This window comes from Labeo rohita, chromosome 25 (assembly GCF_022985175.1).
Source record: "Labeo rohita strain BAU-BD-2019 chromosome 25, IGBB_LRoh.1.0, whole genome shotgun sequence".
Classification (NCBI taxonomy): Eukaryota; Metazoa; Chordata; class Actinopteri; order Cypriniformes; family Cyprinidae; genus Labeo; species Labeo rohita.
Genome location: NC_066893.1, coordinates 21,518,616 through 21,538,871, shown reverse-complemented (window position 1 = coordinate 21,538,871; position 20,256 = coordinate 21,518,616). Strand labels below are relative to the sequence as shown.

The following is a 20,256-nucleotide window of genomic DNA, read 5'->3' as shown; positions in this document are numbered from 1 at the left end:
TATCTCACAATTCTGACTTTTTTTCACAGAACTGCGTGATAAATAGAAGTCAGAATTATATGATATAAAGTCAGAATTGTGAGTTTATATCTTGCAATTCTGACATTATATCACATAATTTTGACTTTATAACTCAGGACTTTATAGCAATTGTGAGAACAGTCAAAAATGCATGATATAAACTCTCAATTGCAAGTTATAAAGTTATAAACTTTTTCTCAGAATAGTGTCGTATAAACTTGGAATTGCGAGTTATAAAGTCAGAACTGTGAGATATAAACTCACAATTGCATGTTATAAAGTCAGAATTGCGAGACAATTCCAAGAAGTCACAATTTCAATATATAAACTGGCAATTTAAAAAAAAAAAGGTTACAATTTTGAGATATTAACTTGCAATTGCGTAAAAAAATGAACTGTGAGATAAAAAATATATATATAAAATTATTATTATTATTATTATTTATTTATTTATTTATTTTTTTACACAGTGGTAGAAATGGGCTTCTATAGTCACATGATCTTTCAGAAATCATTCTAATATGCTGATTTATTATCAATGTTGGAAGCACTTTTTTCAGAATTCTTTGATGAATAAAAAGTTAAAAAGAACAGCATTTATTCACAATAGAAATATTTTCTAACAGTAAGTCCGTGTTATTACCTTTTTTTAAAAAAATCAATTTAACACAACCTTGCTGAATAAAAGTATTAATTTCTTTAAAAAAAAATAAAGATAAAAAATTTACTGACCCCAAAATTTGAACGGCAACGTATACTGATAGAAAAGATTTCTGTTTTAAATAAATACTGTTTCCAACATTAATAATAAATCAGCATATAAGAATGATTTCTGAAGGATCATGTGAAATATTTAATGTGATACTGAAGACTGGAGTAAAGATGCTGAAAATTCAGCTTTGCTTAACAGAAAATAAATTAAATAAAAAATATATAAATAGATAGAAACAATACTTAAATAAGTGTGATACTAAAAAAACCAAATAAACTAAATTTATAATTATTTCTATTTTTTGTATAGTCATTGCAAAATATTAAAATATGCAAAATATGCTATATGCAAATTTTATTTTTAAAAGTCCGACTTCTTTGTTCTGAGATTAATTGCTTGTCGCAGTGTTGTGTCGTGTCCGGCTAGAACATGCTGTAAGATTGGGATAAAGAATCTAATTAATAAGAATGATTTCTGTAGCCGTTTGTTTGATTAATAATAATCCTAGCAACAGGATTCAGACACTTCATGCACCCCCACACACACACGACCCAGCGGCCAATTAGATCACCAACATCTGCTGTCTTTAGACACACACATACACACACGGACAGACTTATCCTCTTATTACAAAGATGCACACACAGAAACACAGAAATCACATGCAGGCTCAGGCAATGCCCTCTGCCTTAATCACCCTCATCTAGATGGAGAAATATTTTCCTACAAAGACTATTAAAATAAGAGATGTGGAATTTGTGTATGCCTGCAGCGATGTCTGGCCCTGAATGCACTCAATGTGACCGGAATAGCCAAGATATTTCTGCGATATTCACCTTAATGAATGTGTTTTATAATTGAAAGATAAAGCGTTTGAGATTAGTCCAAAGCAGCATGACGACATCAGCTATTAAATGCACAAAGGGCAGGAAATGACAGAATGCTTGGATAGTTTTTAAAGCGTGACCTCTTTGATTGATCCTATTACCATATGCTAATTTCCAACCGCGGATTCGTCACTCACCTCCGATTTTGGCATTGTAAGCCACACCCACTCCACAGACGCCATTGTTTGCCGCTGCCGCCACCTCCCCGGCACAACGTGTCCCGTGTCTAGAAAGACAAAGAGAGAGTTGCCAAATTTACATCCAGTTCGCCTCATCGATTCAAATTCAGCCCACGTTTTTACAAATTCTTGGGGTGCTGTCATCGCAACGGAGCTCTCGATGCGTCCAAATACGGACGCGTTATCTTTATCCTTTAATTAAAATCTAATTAGTCCTTGCAGACGACAAGGATAAATAAATAAATTGCTTATTATGGCTGTCACTGATGCTTCCTACAGTACTGCACAAGTCTCAGCGGCTCTATGCCACAGTGGGGATGAACTTCACTGTCTAAAGAAATCACAGCTGGCTCTGGGTTTTGTATGTGCTCTGCTAGAGCTATTCTCTCCATTCAACTGCGTCCTATTGGAGCTCATTGTTTTCCAGAGACAGAGCGGAGAAGGAGACGATAGGGACCCCAAAAAAGGACTGGAGAGCCCACGAGACTGCAGATGTGTTGAGGCGGCATCCTCGCTTCACCAGAGCCTTCATTACATCTGGTGTTTTACACAAAAACATACACCAAAAGATTATTAGGCACACATGAGCACGACATACAACACAGGAGAAAAACCACACTAATGAATATGCATCGTGCTCCTGGCCTCTAAGCACTCGTGCTCAGGAATCAACACAATGATAACAACTAAATGTTAGAATAAACAGCTACATTTTAGACACATGATTGCCAGTTATTTCCTATTTTTGCTCTGCTAACCAGTGTTGGGGTAAAGCATTACAACTAATGCAAGCTTCCACACAAAACTAAACAAAGAATGCACAGTAGTATTAGCTGTTCAGCATTTCCAAGCAGCACACAGTAGTGGTTTTTAATTCCTGAATGAATTGGTTAGGGGTGGGTGATATAGCAACATGATTAACCGGTAGAAGTTTGTCAACAGGTAGAGATTTTGTACTATCGTCTCTATCGCGGTTACACACTCACATGACATTGCTGTGCTACATGGTCACGAAAAAGTATTGTTTGCATGTGTTTTTAAGCGTTGTGGTTTAAAAATGTGATTTTAAGTATTAAAACGCCATCGGGAGTGCCTCAACTCGATTTGCTATATGCGTGCTGGCTGAGAGACTGTTTCTGAGCGCTGTCACAGGGGTGTGCATACATTAAAGGAGAAGTCCACTCCCAGGACAAAAATTGACAGATAATGTACTCACCCCTTGCCATCCAAGATGTTCATGTCTTTCTTTCTTCAGTCATAAGAAATTATGTTTTTTGGTGCCCCGAGTTTGAACTTCCAAAATGCAGTTTAAATGCGGCTTCAAACTATCCCAAATGCGGTTGTAAATGATCCCAGCCAAGGAAGAAGGGTTTTATCTAGCGAAACGATCTGTTATTTTCATAAAAATAATAAAATTTTGGCATTGTAGGCCACACCCACTCCACAGACGCCAATGTTTGCCGCTGCCGCCACCTCCCCGGCACAACGTGTCCCGTGTCTAGAAAGACAAAGAGAGAGTTGCCAAATTTACATCCAGTTCGCCTCATCGATTCAAATTCAGCCCACATTTTTACAAATTCTTGGGGTGCTGTCATCGCAACGGAGCTCTCGATGCGTCCAAATACGGAAAAATAATACAATTTATATACTTTTTAATGTCAAACGCTCGTCTTGTCTTACTCTGCCTGAACTGTTTTTTTCCGGTTCATGACAGTTATGGTATGTCAAAATTCCCATCTCATGTTCTCCCTCAACTTCAAAATCGTCCTATATCGCTGTTTTACCTTTTTTGTTAAGGGTGTTTGATCTTCTTTGCATGTTCACTTTGCAAAGACTGGGTCAGTACTTCTGCAGTGATGTAGGATGATTTTGAAGTTGAGGGAGAAAATACGACTGGAGTTTTTGGAATTTTTCAACTGTCTTGAGTCAGAATACACTGAGTTCAGGGAGAGCAAGACAAGATGAGTGTTGAGATAATAAAGTATTCCAATTGTATTTTTTAATGAAAATAACCGATATTTCACTTCTTCCTCAGTTAGGATTGTTTACAACCGCATTTGGGATCGTTTGAAGCCGCATTTAAACTGCATTTTGGAAGTTCAAAATCGGGGCACCATAACAGTCCATTATATGGAGAAAAATTCTGAAACGTTTTCTTCAAAAAACACAATTTCTTTACGACTAAAGAAAGAAAGACATGAACATCTTGGATGACAAGAGGGTGAGTACATTATCTGTCAATTTTTGTTCTGGAAGTGGACTTCTCCTTTAAGACGGTGGATACTGACACTGGTGACAAGAATTATGATAGGTATATAGTATTCAAAATTTGTATATCATAAAGACCAGTGTTGGGAAAAGTTACTTTTAAAAGTAATGCATTACAATATTGCGTTACTCAATGCGTTATGTTACTTTTGCGTTACCGTTTAAATCTGGACTGTGCTTCCTTGTTTGTTTTACCTGTGTTACATTTGAGTTTTTTTGGTGAAATAACTATGTTTTTTCTTAGTTTGTTCTTATCAGTTTTGTACATTAGGGTTGTATGTTACATCTAATGTTATTAAATTAATGTTTATTGCATTATTTCAATTTCATGTGTGCTATCACGTTGGTGTTTAGTGTTTGTGTGAATGACACTTGTGCACCTTCTATATTTGTTAATATTTAAAGGTTGCTTATGATGGGCTTTGGTTCATCATGTGACTTTCTCATCACCACCTGCTTTTGGATCAGTGTATCACAAAGGTTAAAATAAAATTCAGTACTTTAATAGGTTGGTATATTAACATTATTTTAGTTAATTAAATTACTGTATTTAAATGTACATTTAAGTTAAAACCGTAAAACCTAAAACGTTGCTACCATATTTTTTACAGTAAAATTCTGGCAACCACAGCTGCCGTGTTTTTTTAGCGTAAATTTTACGGACATTTTTAACAGTGTGTGTATTATATCTATATACATTATAACTACACACACATGCATGTATATATTTACATATTTACATATATACAAAGTAAACATACCTAAATTACGTAAACAGAAACTTTTCATTATGGATGCAATTAATCGTGATGAATCAATTTCACAGCACTAGTTAATTCCTTAATAAATCAGTGGATTTAAACAAATCAGCTGAATGAATGATTCATCATGAATGATTCACTGAAACATCCCCACCACTTAAAAAGACAACATAAAAAGATATAAATCTCAATTTTCTTTAGATGATATTTGCTCTAAATTTAATTAAAACAAATTTTAATGAGGAAAATTAATTTTGAACAGCCATTGTTGCAATCAAAATATTAGCAAGTTTTTTAAAAATAAATAAACTGAATTTTCCATTAAATCAGTAAAAATCTTAATATTTCATCACTTTAGTATTTATGCAAACAAAGCATGCAAAATGTCACAGCAAACATCTAGAAAGTAGGGCTGTCAAACAATTAATCACGATTAATCGCATGCAAAATAAGTTATATGTGTGTGTACTGTGTGTAATTATTATGTATATATAAATACACACAAATTAATGTATATATTTAAGAAATATGTTATGTACAAAACGTTTTATCTATAAATATAACATCAATTACAAAAAAATTATAATGAATACATGCACTTGAATATATTTTCTATATATATACATGAATGTGTTTGCATTTATATATACATAATAATTACACACAGTACACACACATATATTAAGCAAACTCAAACTTTTATTCAGTATGCAATTAATCGTTTGACAGCCCTACTAGAAAGATTTTTGAGTGATAACGTAAACCAAACATTGTGCCATCAAGTTCAAACAAAAGAACTGATTAACAAAACATTTAATCTTAAATCTTAATCTTTTAAACTTTATCTGCATGCTTGCTACTGAGGTTTAAACTAAAATCCATCTTATATTCACAAGTCGGGTCACAAGAAGCAGGCTCAAGAACTGGTGATGTTGTTAAATGTGTAAAGCTCAGGTGGGCAACAATAGCTTCTGATTAAGCCTCTCGATGTATTGTATTTCATCAAATCAATAATTGCAGAGGAGGAAGGTGTCCACAGACGGTGCAAGCAGGGGCTCTTGACAGGCCATTATGCAGGTCGTTAAGATCCGTTTCTGATTACAGAGCAAATACACAACGCGAAAACACTCTCTCAGCCTTCCACAAAACCTGCTGTGTACTAGTAATTCAAAACGCACTGTAATTGTGACTGAATTTATTCTCCAGGGCATGTGGAATTACAGTGCACAATTTTAGGATGACATCCTTTATCACAGAGGAGAAAACATGCATATTATTCAGATACATCCATCAGGATCTATCTCTCTCAAACTGCGAATGAGATCAAAACTATTTTATACTAACAAGCAGTTAGCTAGTTAACCTGCCTAGCAGGCGCTTCCATTTTTTTCCCTTTCCTCACAATTAACATCATTCAGCCAGTCTAACGACACATTTGTGCAAGCTTATGTGAAGGGTAATAGCCATGAATTGCAACAAATTCCTTTCGTGCTGAGGTTGTAAAGCCTTCGTTTGCAATAAAGCGTCGTTTCCCACATTTTGTCTTAGGCGAGGTGACAGTTATCATGACGAGTGGTTGATAGCTGGGAACACCTCATGAATAAACAATACAGTTTTTATATCAGCTCTTTTTGGAGGTTGTTTGCAGTCGTAATGTATTGCATAAGGGAATTGGCACGTAAAAAGAGCATTTTATGTACACGAAGACGTCTCAGGATGGCTAGGTAAACTAAAGAGTTCACACTAACCTAATTCCAACAAAATTTCATCTGAAAAAGGTCCGCGGTCTAATGTAAATTGTCTAATGTCAAGCTTTCAGTTGGTCAAAGCGGTGAATTTGCTTGACCATCTGAACCCGATGCACAATCTGCCTGGAGAAATGTTTTGCCCTTATGAAATTTCTGATTATGTGGATTTTTATGGAAAAGTGCCCCTAAAGGGACATGGAGATGAAAATTGAGATGGGAAGAAAAATGATTTCAGTACTTTTGCATTCTCTCACAAATGTTTTGCATCCCCCCAAGAAATGTAGTGCTTACTAGGGATGCGGATACGGTTTTCGGTTTGGTTCTGATAGCTTGCCACATCAGTGTGTTTTTTTTTTGTTAGCTTTTTTTGCATCTAATTAACAACAAAATACTCCTGTAAACATCTGTACACTGGTAAAAGAGTGGATTATTATGTGTCTGCTTAATACTTCTTTTGAGATCCGATTTTTACGCAAAATAGGATGGGTTTCATTAATACTGGATGCCAGAGGGCGCCCTTGTGCAGAAAATCCACATATGCGTCAAAGAGATAACACTGATGACGTTCCAGCCAGGAAATCTCTAATATGGATAAAGGCATCGCTATTGCTGTCACTGAATAAAAACAAGATATAACGTTAAACGTTTTGAATGATGAAATGTAAGGACAACAAACACTGCAATAATATATGATTTATCTGTGTTCGTCAAGCCGTCTCGGGTACTTTCATCATGATTAAGTATATTTGTAAGCCATTGCTAATCGACATACAGTTTAGAATATATTGTCTGCCTCATTCACCAGCCACATCAGATCACAAAGGAAGTTATTTCAAACACTCGACTGATGCTGTGAAGTAAAAATAAGTTATAATATTCTCTTTTGTTGGACAACAAGTTTAGAAATGCTTATCATTGCATTTCATTACAACGGAAGATGCTCTGCAAGTGTTGCTTTCTCAAATATAAATGGGGGGGCATTTCCTCATATCAGCACGTGAAATCACGGGCACACACACAGCAAATTTCGAGTGAAATAAAACAAGGAAATTAATTAAATGCAAAACCGAAAAACCGCAATTCACAAGCGTGTATTGAACCATGGATGTTGTAGGGAACTGTTCGATATTATATTGAGTAGCCAATTAATCGGCACCGATAGTTGATTGGCGGAACTATCGGTTATCGGCAAAAAACCATGCCGATAGTTTTCTTCCAGGTTGCTGGAGCGGCTGAGAAGGTTGTCATTATACAGCAAAGTCCCTGTAGCCTTTGTTATACAGCACAAGAGCGGCCTCTAGTGGAGGAAATCACTGACAGCACGTGCAGTTTGTTTAGACGTGACACTTCACACTGCACAGAGCGGGACACTTTAAAGGCAGATTTAAAACATCGACAACAAAACGGTGTGTACACTATACTGTAGTGCATGTTTTCATGTCATTACTAAGCGATGAATTTGTTGACTACATGCTGCATTAGTAGAGAAAATACAGCAGTTTACTTTTGCCCGTTTGGTGATCAAATAAAGTCTTGTAGACCGCCGACTGAATTGAACGCGACGCATCCAGTGTCTGATTAACATATTTTCATATTTTGATTAGACCACAAATGTATTAGAATAGGAGCAGTTAAATTTTGAAAGTACACAATATCCATATGTATGCAATTTCAATACTGTGGCCTTTGTGTGGATATTTAAAGATGGCCATTTTTAGCTTGATTGTTGATATAATGGTAACACTTTACAATATGAGTCCATCTGTAACATTAAGATTGATAAAAGCTGTAGAACAGAAGTACTGTTCCTTGTTAGAGTGTGTTAATTTCAGCATTTACTCATATTTTACAATTTTTAGTTGCTTTTGTTAACATTAATGAACAATGAACTAACTGTAATGATCAATATATAATTAATATTAATATTTTTATTCATTTACAAAGTTTACTTTTTTTTTTTTAAATAGTAGAGCACTATTCATTTTCCGTTCGGTATCCTTTTTGAAATCTACCGGTCGATTAATCACTATCGGCCAGTGTGGTCCAACCTAGTTATCGATATCGGTAAAATACAATATCGGTCGACCTTGAATATTGAGTATTGTGACATCCCTAGTGCTTCCTCACAAAAGGTTTTGCAAGTGGACGCAGACAAACTAAAAACTTTTTGGCTCCACAGTATTGAAATTTGCTGAACTGCGATAAAAGTGACCGCAGAATTAGACAGCAGACTAAACTCAACCGCATTGCTTTGTCAACATTTTATTCAAATTGCACAGGACTTCCTTAAGATCGACTGCGGGTGATTTAAAGTGAGTGACTAATCTTAAGGTCGTTTAGTGTACAAACTCTTCCTTGAAATTCACCATGTAAGAGGTCTGATGCTGTAATTTTGCTTTGATTTGCATATTCCCATCCACAACCTTCAAATGCAGTCAAATAGACAGATCGGTGGCCGTGTCCTAAACTCAAGGGCTTAATGGGTATCATTATGGAGCCGTGGCACAGTCAAGGGTAAGGGCAGTTATTTTACACAATGATTTTCAAAAGAAGTCATAGGACCATAACACAACCTTTCAATCCAAACACTGGCAAAAAAGGAAAAAGGCTTTCCTTCTAAAGTCAGGAAACACATCAAGGTTGCATCACTGGCAGCTATTCAAGCATAAAAGCAATCAAACTATCATTTACTCCCGAGTGTGGACAGCACAGCCTGAGCCTGTCAATTCGTAAGAAGTTAGTGTTTATTCTTTAACGCAATCCTCGGGCCCTGGCATTCATTTATTCGCCACGGTAATGGATAATGACTCAATCCTGGGCTTTGTTTCATAGCCGAGTCCACGTTATGTTTTACAATCAGATTTTACTCGTTCACCAACTTGTGACCAGATCAAATCTACGGCTTTATAAACCCCAAACCTTATTCCGGATGATTAGAGTTCCCTACCGCAGAGAAAGCTTTTTCTATAGAGATGCTGTTCAGCTAATTTTCCTTTCACAGCTCAGCGAGGTGCAAAAACACTGATTCAGATAACTATAGTCTCAGTATTTTTTAAAGTGCCACGAGTCCCAATAACACCGACAAGCTCAAATGATGTGTAGTTGCGGAAAAGAATGCGAACATGTGATGCAATAACAAGCATCCTTGTGTGCCTTTATATAAATGATGGTTCAACCATTGACGGCAGTGGCAAAATGTTAATTGATTGCCTACACATCAACGTCTGGACTATATTCATTAAGACCTCTGTTCACACCTATAGAAGTGATGTCCTAGAAAGATTCATTGGAAAAAGCTAATTAAACATTATGGGACATTCTGAAGTGACAACCCTGGTGGGAAATCTGTGAAGTGCTTTGCTCAGGGGAGCAATGTTAAAAGAGCTGGAGAATATCTGCTGTAAGCCTCCATCTGCTGGTTCACCTCTTTTGTCAGTTTCCTAAAGGGGACATATAATAAAAATCTGACTTGTTCATTGATTAAATGCAGTAAATGGGTCCCTGGTGCATCTACCAACCCAGGAAACATGAAAACGGACAACCCAGTAACTTTGTTTTGACAAGCCTTTCTCTGCAAGCATGTAAAAAACAAGCCGCTCAGGTTTTCTTCACCCTATGATAATACAATAACCAATGTAGATTCTATTGCGTCTAATATGGCAACTTCTTTCGTCACACCCAAATAAAAACTGCAGTGCTTTACCGCTTATAGGACAGGAAGATCAAAATAAACTCATCACCGTGTCTAAACCAACAACATGCCTATTAGATCCCGTACCCGCTAAATTACTGAAAGAATTCTCAAAATTTTTAACTCATCGTTATCTTTAGGTCATGTCCCAAAACCAGCGAAGTTGGAGGGCATTAAGCCTCTTCTTAAGAAACCACAACTAGACCCTAGTGAACTGGCAAATTACAGACCCATTTCTAATCTTCTGTTTATATCTAAAATTTTAGAGAAAGTTGTATCTGCTCAACTGTGCTTATTCTTGCAAACAAAAATTATATCTATGAAGAATTTCAGTCAGGTTTCAGGCCCCATCACAGCATAGAAACTGCACTTGTTAAAAACACTTATGACTTGCTTCTTGCGTCAGACAAAGGCTGCATCTCATTGCTAGTTTTACTTGATCTTAGTGCTGCGTTCAACACTATAGATCATTACATACTAATAGATCGACTACAAAACTATGCGGGTATCCAATGGCAGGCTTTAAGATGGTTTAGATCCTACCTGTCCGATTGCTACCACTTTGTTTATTTAAATGGGGAGTCATCTGAGTTATCACCAGTAAAGTATGGAGTGCCACAAGGATCTGTCCTAGGTCCTCTGCTATTTTCAATATACATGCTGCCCCTTAGTAATATTATTAGAAAATACGGGATTAGTTTCCATTGATATGCTGATGATACTCAACTATATATCTCAACAAGACCAGATGAAACTTCTAAATTATCGAAGTTAAAAGAGTGTGTTAAAACTTTAAAAGACTGGATGACCAATAAATTTTCTCCTATTAAATTCAGATAAGACAGAGATATTACTTATTACACGATCTACAACTAGACAAATGTACTGTTACTTCCACGACAGTCAAAACTCTAGGTGTTATATTAGACAGCAACTTGTCTTTTGAAAATCATATTTCTCATGTTACAAAAACAGCATTCCTCCATCTTAGTGCCAAGCTACGAAACATGTTACCTGTTTCTGACGCAGAAAAGCTAGTTCACGCATTCATGACCTCTAGACTAGACTGGACTATTGTAATGCACTACTAGGTGGTTGTCCTGCATCTTCAATAAACAAGCTACAGATCCAAAATGCAGCTGCTAGAGTCCTTACCAGGTCAAGAAAATGTCATCATATTACCCCAATTTTAAAGTCTCTATAGCACTGGCTACCTATTAGGTTCCACATCAGCTACAAAATATTACTTCTTACCTATAAGGCCCTTAACGGTTTAGCTCCTGCGTACCTAACTAGTCTTCTACCACGCTACAATCCATCACACTTCCTAAGGTGGCAAAACTCCGGACTTTTGGTAGTTCCTAGGATAGCAAAGTCCACTAAAGGAGGTAGAGCTTTTTCACATTTGGCTCCCAAACTCTGGAATAACCTTCCTGATAACGTATGGGGTTCGGACACACTCTCTCTGATTAAATCTAGATTAAAGACACATCTTTTAAGCCAAGCATTCAAATAATGCATCTCATAAACTTTTACTGCAGTTATATCTGATCAAATGCACATTATTAATCTTTTAGCTCTGGTTGAACAAATCTTTCTTTGCTTGGTTTGAACAGCAGCTATGCTAGTTATGTTCCTATTTGTTCTGTTTCTGCCATGAGATTGACATCCCGTGGTAAATAGGAATTCACAAGCCTCAGTCTGGATCCAGAACACTTAAGAAGAGATCATGCCAACCCCTGAGAGGATTTCAGATTATTGCCAACCCTGAAACAACATACAGCACTACCGAATTTATCTGTTTGATTACGTCATTAATTGATCTTTACCATACATCTCTGCCATATGTATATCAAATTGACATAGTCACCACTAGTAAGCTACTACTAAATATACTGTAAAAACTTAAATTTGCTGTAAAGTTGCTTTGCAACGATATGTATCGTGAAAGCGCTATACTAATCAATTTGAATTGAATTGAACATTTCCACCCATGGCCAAAGCCATGGCAAAAGTTTGAACAAAGCATGCTAACTGTTCTGTCTTTGGCTGCACAGATGAGCACTGAACACTTTTTAGAGTCCCAGCCTCAGAGGAGGCGAGAGCAGTGGATTTATTGATTTATTGACTGTATTATTACGCTGCTGCCACACAGATCTAATATAAACATGCAATTTCTTTTCCACCTGTTTACCTTTAAAGACATAACAGACTGTTTTTATAACTTGTGTGTTTTTGACAGTTTAAGCGCAAAAAGACATGAACGAGCAATAGTCTTAGTTTAGTACTCACATGTGCGTGACAGCCGCTTTCTGTGCACTCAGAAAACCCTATATCAGAAGTTTAAACTGATACAACTTTAAAACGCATGATTTTAGTGTGACAGACATGATAATAAAAAGCAAACAGATGTTTTTTAGCAGAGTATCTGATGTATGAGCTGTAAAGGCTCAGCCCTATTCTGGAAAAAGGGGCAGGGAGCAGCAGCTCATTTGCATTTAAGGAGACATGCACGAAAACAGCATGTTTCTGCATCCACTCAAAATAGGCATTTTCAAAATAATATAATAAATGATTTGTGAGGTATTTTAAGCTGAAACTTCACAGACGCATTCTGGGAACACCTGAGACTTTTATTACATCTTGTATGAAGGGGCATAATAAAGGGAAAGTTCACCTTAAAACAGGGTTCTCCGACACCTTGCCAAGACGTACTTGACACATTTAATTATCCCGTTTTGTATTTTAATTACCATTTAACCCATATTTCATTATTGCAATAAAAAAAAACTCCTTAAAATAACTGCTTTTAGTGTTAAAGGCACAATATGTAATTTTCGCCACTAAAGGTGCATATTCAAAACAAGCAATGAAACAAAGGCGTAGTTTGATGATGGCATGATCATGGGAGTTATGTTCATCCCCACAGCCTATGTAATCCGATGGACTCAAAAAAAAAATCATGTTCATGGATGAGCTAATATACTATGTCAAGTTTTATTAACGTCACTGTAGTATGAATTAGGGTGAGGCTGAAATTTATTTGCTGTTAATTTTATGTTTTTCTACATAAAACTTGCTAAAATGATTTGTATCACTATTTTTTTTTTACATTTCCAGTATATTTTAACAAAACCATGTATAACAGTTTGGACTGATACATTATTTAAGAGATATGAGTATTGTATAACATAAGTAGCTCTCAACCACTTTTATTTTAAAAGTAGCTCTCAAATGAAATAAGGTTAGAGACCCCTGCTTTAAAATGATCAAATCAATTACTCACCCTTGTGTCATTCCATCTGTATGACTTACTTTGTTCTTTGGAACAAAAAAAAGTTTTTTTTTTTTTTTAAATATATATATTTTTGTGTCCATACAATGAAAGTCAATGGGGTCCAATGTTGTTTTGAACCCCACTGGTGTTCATAATAAGGACAAAAGCATTTCAAAGGAGAAGTTCGCTTCCAGAACAAAAATGTACAGATAATTTACTCACCCCCTCATCTTCAGTCATAAAGGAATTGTTTTTTTGAGGAAAACATTTCAGGATTTCTCTCCATATAGTGGACTTCTATGGTGCCCCCGAGTTTGAACTTCCAAAAATGCAGTTTAAACGCAGCTTCAAAGGGCTCTAAACGTTCCCAGCCAAGTAGGGAGGGCAAAAATGATTGGTTATTTTCTAAAAAAATCAACAATTTATATACTTTTTAACTTCAAATGCTCATCCTGTCTAGCTCTGCGTGAACTCTGTGTATTCTGGTTCAAGAAAATTAGGGCATGTCGAAAAACTCCCATCTCATTTTCTCCTCCAACTTCAAAATCATCACTGCAAAAGTACCAACCCAGTGTTTACAAAGTGAACGTGCAAAGAGGATCAAGCGGCCTTTACAAAAAAAGGTAAAACAACAATGTATGATGATTTTGAAGTTGCAGAAGAAAATAAGATTTTTCGACCTACCCTAACTGTCATGAACCGGAATACATCGAGTTCACACAGAGCTAGACAAGACAAGCATTTGAGGTTGAAAAGTATATCATTTTTTTTTTTTTTTTTAGAAAATAACAGATTGTTTCGCTAGATAAGACCCTAGATTAGAGCCCTTTGAAGCTGCATTTAAATTGCATTTTGGAAGTTCAAACTCAGGGGCACCATAGAACTCCACTATATGGAGAGAAATCCTAAAACGTTTTCCTCAAAAAACTATTTCTTTACGACTGAAGAAAGAAAGACATGGACATCTTGGATGACAAGGGGGTGAGTAAAACATCTTTCCATTTTTGTTCTGGAAGTGAACTTCTCCTTTAAGCATTCTTTAAAATATTTTTTGTGTTTTGCAGATTAAAGTCATCTAGGTTTGGACTGATAAGAGGGTAAATAATAAGAGAATTTTAAAGTAAATAAGAGGATTTTTTAAAAGCATAAAGTGGGCCAGAAAGTGTTTGTGAATGCAGCAGCTTACCTCTTAGAATGAAAAACAACATGGTGGACAGGATCAGTTTCTTATCTTCTCCCCTCCCTGTCCCACATCTATTTAGGTGCAAAATTACCAACAATCTCAACCTTCCCTGCGGAGCCTGCAACGATCCGTCTGAGGGCCCACCAGGGAGAGGCAGAGAAGAGAGTGAAAATGAACTTGAGTGGAAGTGGAGCTTCTCATTCCATCCCTGCTAGCAATGAAAGCACCACACAGAAATCAGGACCGGAGACATGCTCTAATTCTTTCCGTCTCCTTGTTTTTCAGCCCTCTATCAGCTTGTTTTATGTTCCTTTCAATTCCCTGATTCATGCATTTACAATTCCCCCGCTCAGAGGCACAGGATGCCCTTGAAAACTCGTGATGAGTCTGTGTACAGTACGCTGATGGAAGCCGTCCATGTGTCGTAGAGTAGTGCATCTCTATTCCTCTCTTCAATAGGCCTGGATTAGGAAGCACTCTAAAAAGGATTAGTGCATTTTCCAGCCAGCTAAACTCAGCCCTCGGGCAGGGTTTCGGAAACCCACATGTCCTGAATGAGAAAGGGATACGGAGGAGGTAGAGAGTCAGCCAGTAATAAAGAGACAGAATCTCCGATAATGGCATGAGAAATGAGAGGGTGACGGAAGTGGCAGCGAAACCGTCGCCAGCTCTTTGACGCAACTGCAGAAGCGCATTCCAGAACTCAGAAGCGCTGTTCCTAGCCTGAAGTCCCTGTCATGGTTAAGTCTCTAGCTTCAATTGCCAGGCTGGCGCGGCGCAGCGGATGCTAGGGCAGATTTCCAGCATCTCTGATGAGATTCCAGAGGCCCGACAGCGCTGGAAAGGCATGCTGACAGGTCTGGGTCACGTGAGCCGAAGGGTTGAGTGGAGAGGCAGAGGCTTCGCGCCTATCCGTGTTATTTAGACCTCTGGCTGACAGCCACCTTACACAATCCATCCATCACAGGCGTTATTAGAATTAAAGAAAGAGAAAGGAAGAGAAGGACTTTTAAGGTCTTGTTTATTGATTCAATAAGGCCAACGAGACCTGGATATTGATGTACAAAAAACGAAGAGTCTCTACCTGAATTCCACCCAATTTCAAACGATCGGTCATTTAAACACCACAATTAAGACAACAAACAGGTAAATAGTACATAAAAAAATTGAGCTTTTCAGCAGCATTGATACTGATGCTTGTCTGTCCAAAAGTCTGCTAAGGTTCTTGTTGCTAAGGCAGGACTAGATGGTTTCTAGGGTGTTCTTGGCCAATATTACAATTCTGTTCTCTTTTAGAGTTTTGCTGATACATTTTACAGTGGCATTAAATTACTTAAGACTTAGTTTCAGATGACTGCAAAGGATATCCAAATATTAAAAAGGTAAATGAGCATACATAATTAAATTTGGATAAAAATTAATTAAAGGGGTCCTATTATGCTCTTTTTCAAAGTCTTGATTTTGTTTTGGCGGTGTACTAGAACATGCTCTCATACTTGGTGGTTTGAAAAATGCATTATTTCAATACCTTTCTCCCAGCCTGGCACTAAAGGCTCGATTAGTTCCAGGTTTAATGAAGGCCCGCCTTCCTAAAAAAGGAAATGTGTTATGATTGGATAGCTCTCCCACTGCGATGCGACTGGCGAACAGCTTAGACGGTGTTTCAGTACTGCCATGGCCCATGTCAAAGCAGTTAGCGCAAGCTAGATTAATAGTGAATCTTATGTTTTAAATATGGATATTTCAAAAACGCAAGTGTACCTCACCGTACACTTTTTATTATGGATGGATGCACTTTATTAGACTCCGATTGCATTCGTCTGAAGGAAGCTAGTCATATGCACCTAGGATGCATGGAGGGTGAGTAAATAATATGCTACAGTAATGTTGAGTCCTATCCTCAGCCTGCGAGATCGCAGATACATGATATTATTGTGCTCATTTATTTAATTATTTAAATTACATACTTAGTTTAGCGGCTTTTCCACTATCAGGCCGAACGGTTCTTAGAGCGGTCAGGTACGGTTCCAGTTGTGTTTCCACCTGAGCCTGGTACGGCACGGCACGATTACAAACCGTTCTCGGCCCGGAATTCTTAGCACGGTTAGACAACCGTACCAAACCGTGCTAATAGAATGTGTGTGCTAAGCGAAAACGCGATATGTGATCAAACAGCCAAGTAAACAGCTGTTATGCTGCGTTCATAGCTCATACATTAATACTGTCAATCCCGTTATTTAACGAAGTAGTCCCAAAAACAGAAATATCTGATCATCGTCCATATCGCTGTTTATATTACAATTGCGTTACCAAGGCAACGACTGACGCATTTGTGTTTACATTCCAAAGAGTTCTGTTTTATCAGATACACAGCGGAAAATGAAACCATATCTGTGCTGATTGGCCCGGATCGGCACGGAATGGAACGGTTAAGCAAAGAGAACGGTTCGGCCCGATCATTATCCAAAACCAGCTCCAGCATAAGGCTAAAATATATAGTCATATAGTGAGACAGAAGAGGTTAAAAACACCATGAGTGTCACGCATACTTCAGTATGTGTGTAGTAAATGAAACTGCGCGCCTGCGCCATTCATTCACACAGAGACACACAGAACATGCAGGATTCATATTTTAAGTCTTGTGGTTTAATATTCACAGGCACTACTCTGTATTGCGATTCGATTTAAGTGTTTTAACCTATTTTTTATTAATTCATCCAAAATTCCGTGACATTCCGTGCTATACAGCAAATTCCATTTTTATGACTGGCTTTTGCGATTCCGTCTGCGTTTTCCACATCGCGAAAATAATAGGGCCCTAATGATGAAAAATGTAATCTAAATGTAAAAAAGTAAAAAAAGGCGAAATGAACATACATAATTAAAAATGTTAAATTAAAAATATTCAGTTCAATTAAACACGTTTATCTGAAACCACTGATTCAAGAGGCAAATAAAAAGAGCCAAATTAAAAGTTTACAAGAACAAGTATGCCCAATTTTTTTCAATAACAACAAGCACATCTCTCGCTTATCACAACTACACCACAAACTGAGATAGAGAGAGATGAAGAGAGAGACCATTAATGTCATTCCAGCTCTATGTCTATGCCAAACCATTTCTGCCACTTCTATTGGAATTTGAATAAGCACTTTACTGTCCAGTCGTCATTGGGTTCAATTCAAATGAACCAGACTCACTGAACATTAGTGTAAAAGCCTAAAACCCTGGAGATGTGGAGTGCTGGTGAAATGGCTCATGAGGGATGTGCTTAAAGCAGGTGTATACACTTGTAGCTACGAAAACAAAGATATACGCCATCCTCCTCCACCCTCTTCACTAGCTGGATGAATATCTAACATTAGCATGATGCTGCTAAAATGACGCAGAGCTTTCAGCTCACTTGCGCTGCCTGCGTGGAGTTGGTTCAAAGAAACGTTAGCAGCGGGTTGTGGATATTAGACGTCTATACATAGGAACAAAGAGAACATAAAGGACATGTGAACGAAATGAACTCAGAAAAAACATCTTACGATGCCCTTCAATACAGGAAACTGTCTCCCTTTGTTTCTGTGTTTGCTTCCGTCTCTCTCAGAGTAGATACGCACTGAAATAGTCTCTTGGTGCCATGTTCTGAGAACGTATCAAAGAGCGGCAGCTGTCTTTGGATCAGCGTATCATTCTGAGCACCTGGCGATGTCCCGTAGGAAAGAAAATGAGATCTATTTAATATGAGATCTCAATTGTTTCTCCAAGATAAAAATTGAAGAGCAGATGGAGATGCATCTTCTATACTTTCAGATTTTTCTCCTGAGAAAATGACTCTCATGTGTGAATTTCCAAAGAAATCTAGACCAGCAAAGTATTGGAGCTGAGTTGATTAACAGAGCAAGTCTGGTTAAGTTAGTTTGACGCCAGCACCTCATGCACACATTTTTATAAATGTTAAAAAAACATCACACGAAACTTAATTTATTCAATAAACCATTATTACTGTCTATCATTTGCTTATATGTGATTTCAGACTGAATAGAGCCTCAGGGCGCACACACACACACGCAGATTTCTAGCTGAGCTTATTAGTAAATGATGGAGAAGCCATTCTTCATGGATAATTTATTTATAAATCTAGGCCAGACGGGACTCTTAACAAAAGTAAAGTAATTTGCATTGTTTGTATGGAGAAATTTAATTAACACAGAAGCTCAACTAGTGAAATATCACTCACGAGTGAAACACAGTCAATCATAGAAATATTAATGTGAGCAACAGTGGAGGACAAGGCATCAATGGCAAATCCATCTCTATATATATGAAATTATGTCCATAAATTGTTGAAAAAATAAAAATTAATCAATAGTACGTAATTAATGCGCTATTGCGCATCTCCTCTTTATTTGTAAGCAGATGCATATAAAAAATAATGCAATAATAACAATAAACAGCATATAAATGAAAACTGCCAAGTGAAATTTCAATCTAAAGGACTCTAAAGGAGTGTGAAGCTTTGAGGATGCTGATGGACTATTGTACTGAATATGATCCTGGCCTAGTATTTGATGAAAACATTATTTTTTTTTCAGGTTTTTGCTTGAAATGTTGCTTTTTTATGAAACTTACACTACCAGTCAAAGGTTTTTGAACAGTAAGATTTTTAATATTTCTTTTTTAAATAAGTTTCTTCTGCTCAACAAGCCTGCATTTATTTGATCCAAAGTACAGCAAAAACAGTAACATTCTGAAATATTTTTGCTATTTAAAATAACTGTTTTTTATTTTAATATATATTTTAAAAGGCAATTTATTGCTGTGATTTTAAAGCTGATTTTTTTAGCATCATTACTCCAGTCACATGATTATTCAGAAATCTTTCTAATATTCTGATTTGCTGCTCAAAAAACATTTATTATTATTATTATTATTATTATGTTGAAAATAGCTGAGTATAATCATATTAGAATGTTTTTTGAAGGATCATGTGACACTGAAGACTGGAGTAATGAGGCTACAAATTTAGCTTTGAAATCACAGGAATACATTACATTTTAAAATATAATCAAATAGAAAGCAGTTATTTTAAATAGTACAAATATTTCATCATATTACTGCTTTTGCTGTGTTTTGGATTAAATACATGCAGACTTGGAGAGCAGAAGAGAATTCTATAAAAAAACACTAAAACTCTTACTGTTCACAAACTTTTGACTGGTAGAATGTATGAAGCTAAAATAAAACACATTTTTGGTTTCTGAATTTTGATGCATTGCATGTTAAGATACAACAAAATATTCTGAAGGCCGTGAAATGTTTGTGAAATTGATCAAAAATGCTGGCGAGGAAAGAGTTAAAAAATCTCACTGACCCCAAACCTTTGAACAGGAGTGTATGCATCCAATAGCATCTGATACAGTAAAAAATATGGGCTGATACACTCTTAAAAATAAAGATGCTTCACGATAACATAGAAGAACCTTTTTTTTTCAAGAACCTTGAACATCTGAAAAACCTTTCTTTTTGACGAAAGGTTCT

The 20,256-nt window shown here is 36.7% G+C and overlaps 1 protein-coding gene across 1 annotated transcript in view; it reads right to left on the bottom strand.

The window, feature by feature from the left end:
- Window positions 1-20,256, bottom strand: part of furinb (furin (paired basic amino acid cleaving enzyme) b) — a 115,114-nt gene that overhangs the window by 30,000 nt on the left and 64,858 nt on the right. The window contains exon 7 of the mRNA XM_051099989.1: window positions 1,758-1,846. Coding sequence (XP_050955946.1) covers window positions 1,758-1,846 — 89 coding nt within the window. The remainder of the gene's footprint in view (window positions 1-1,757; window positions 1,847-20,256) is intronic.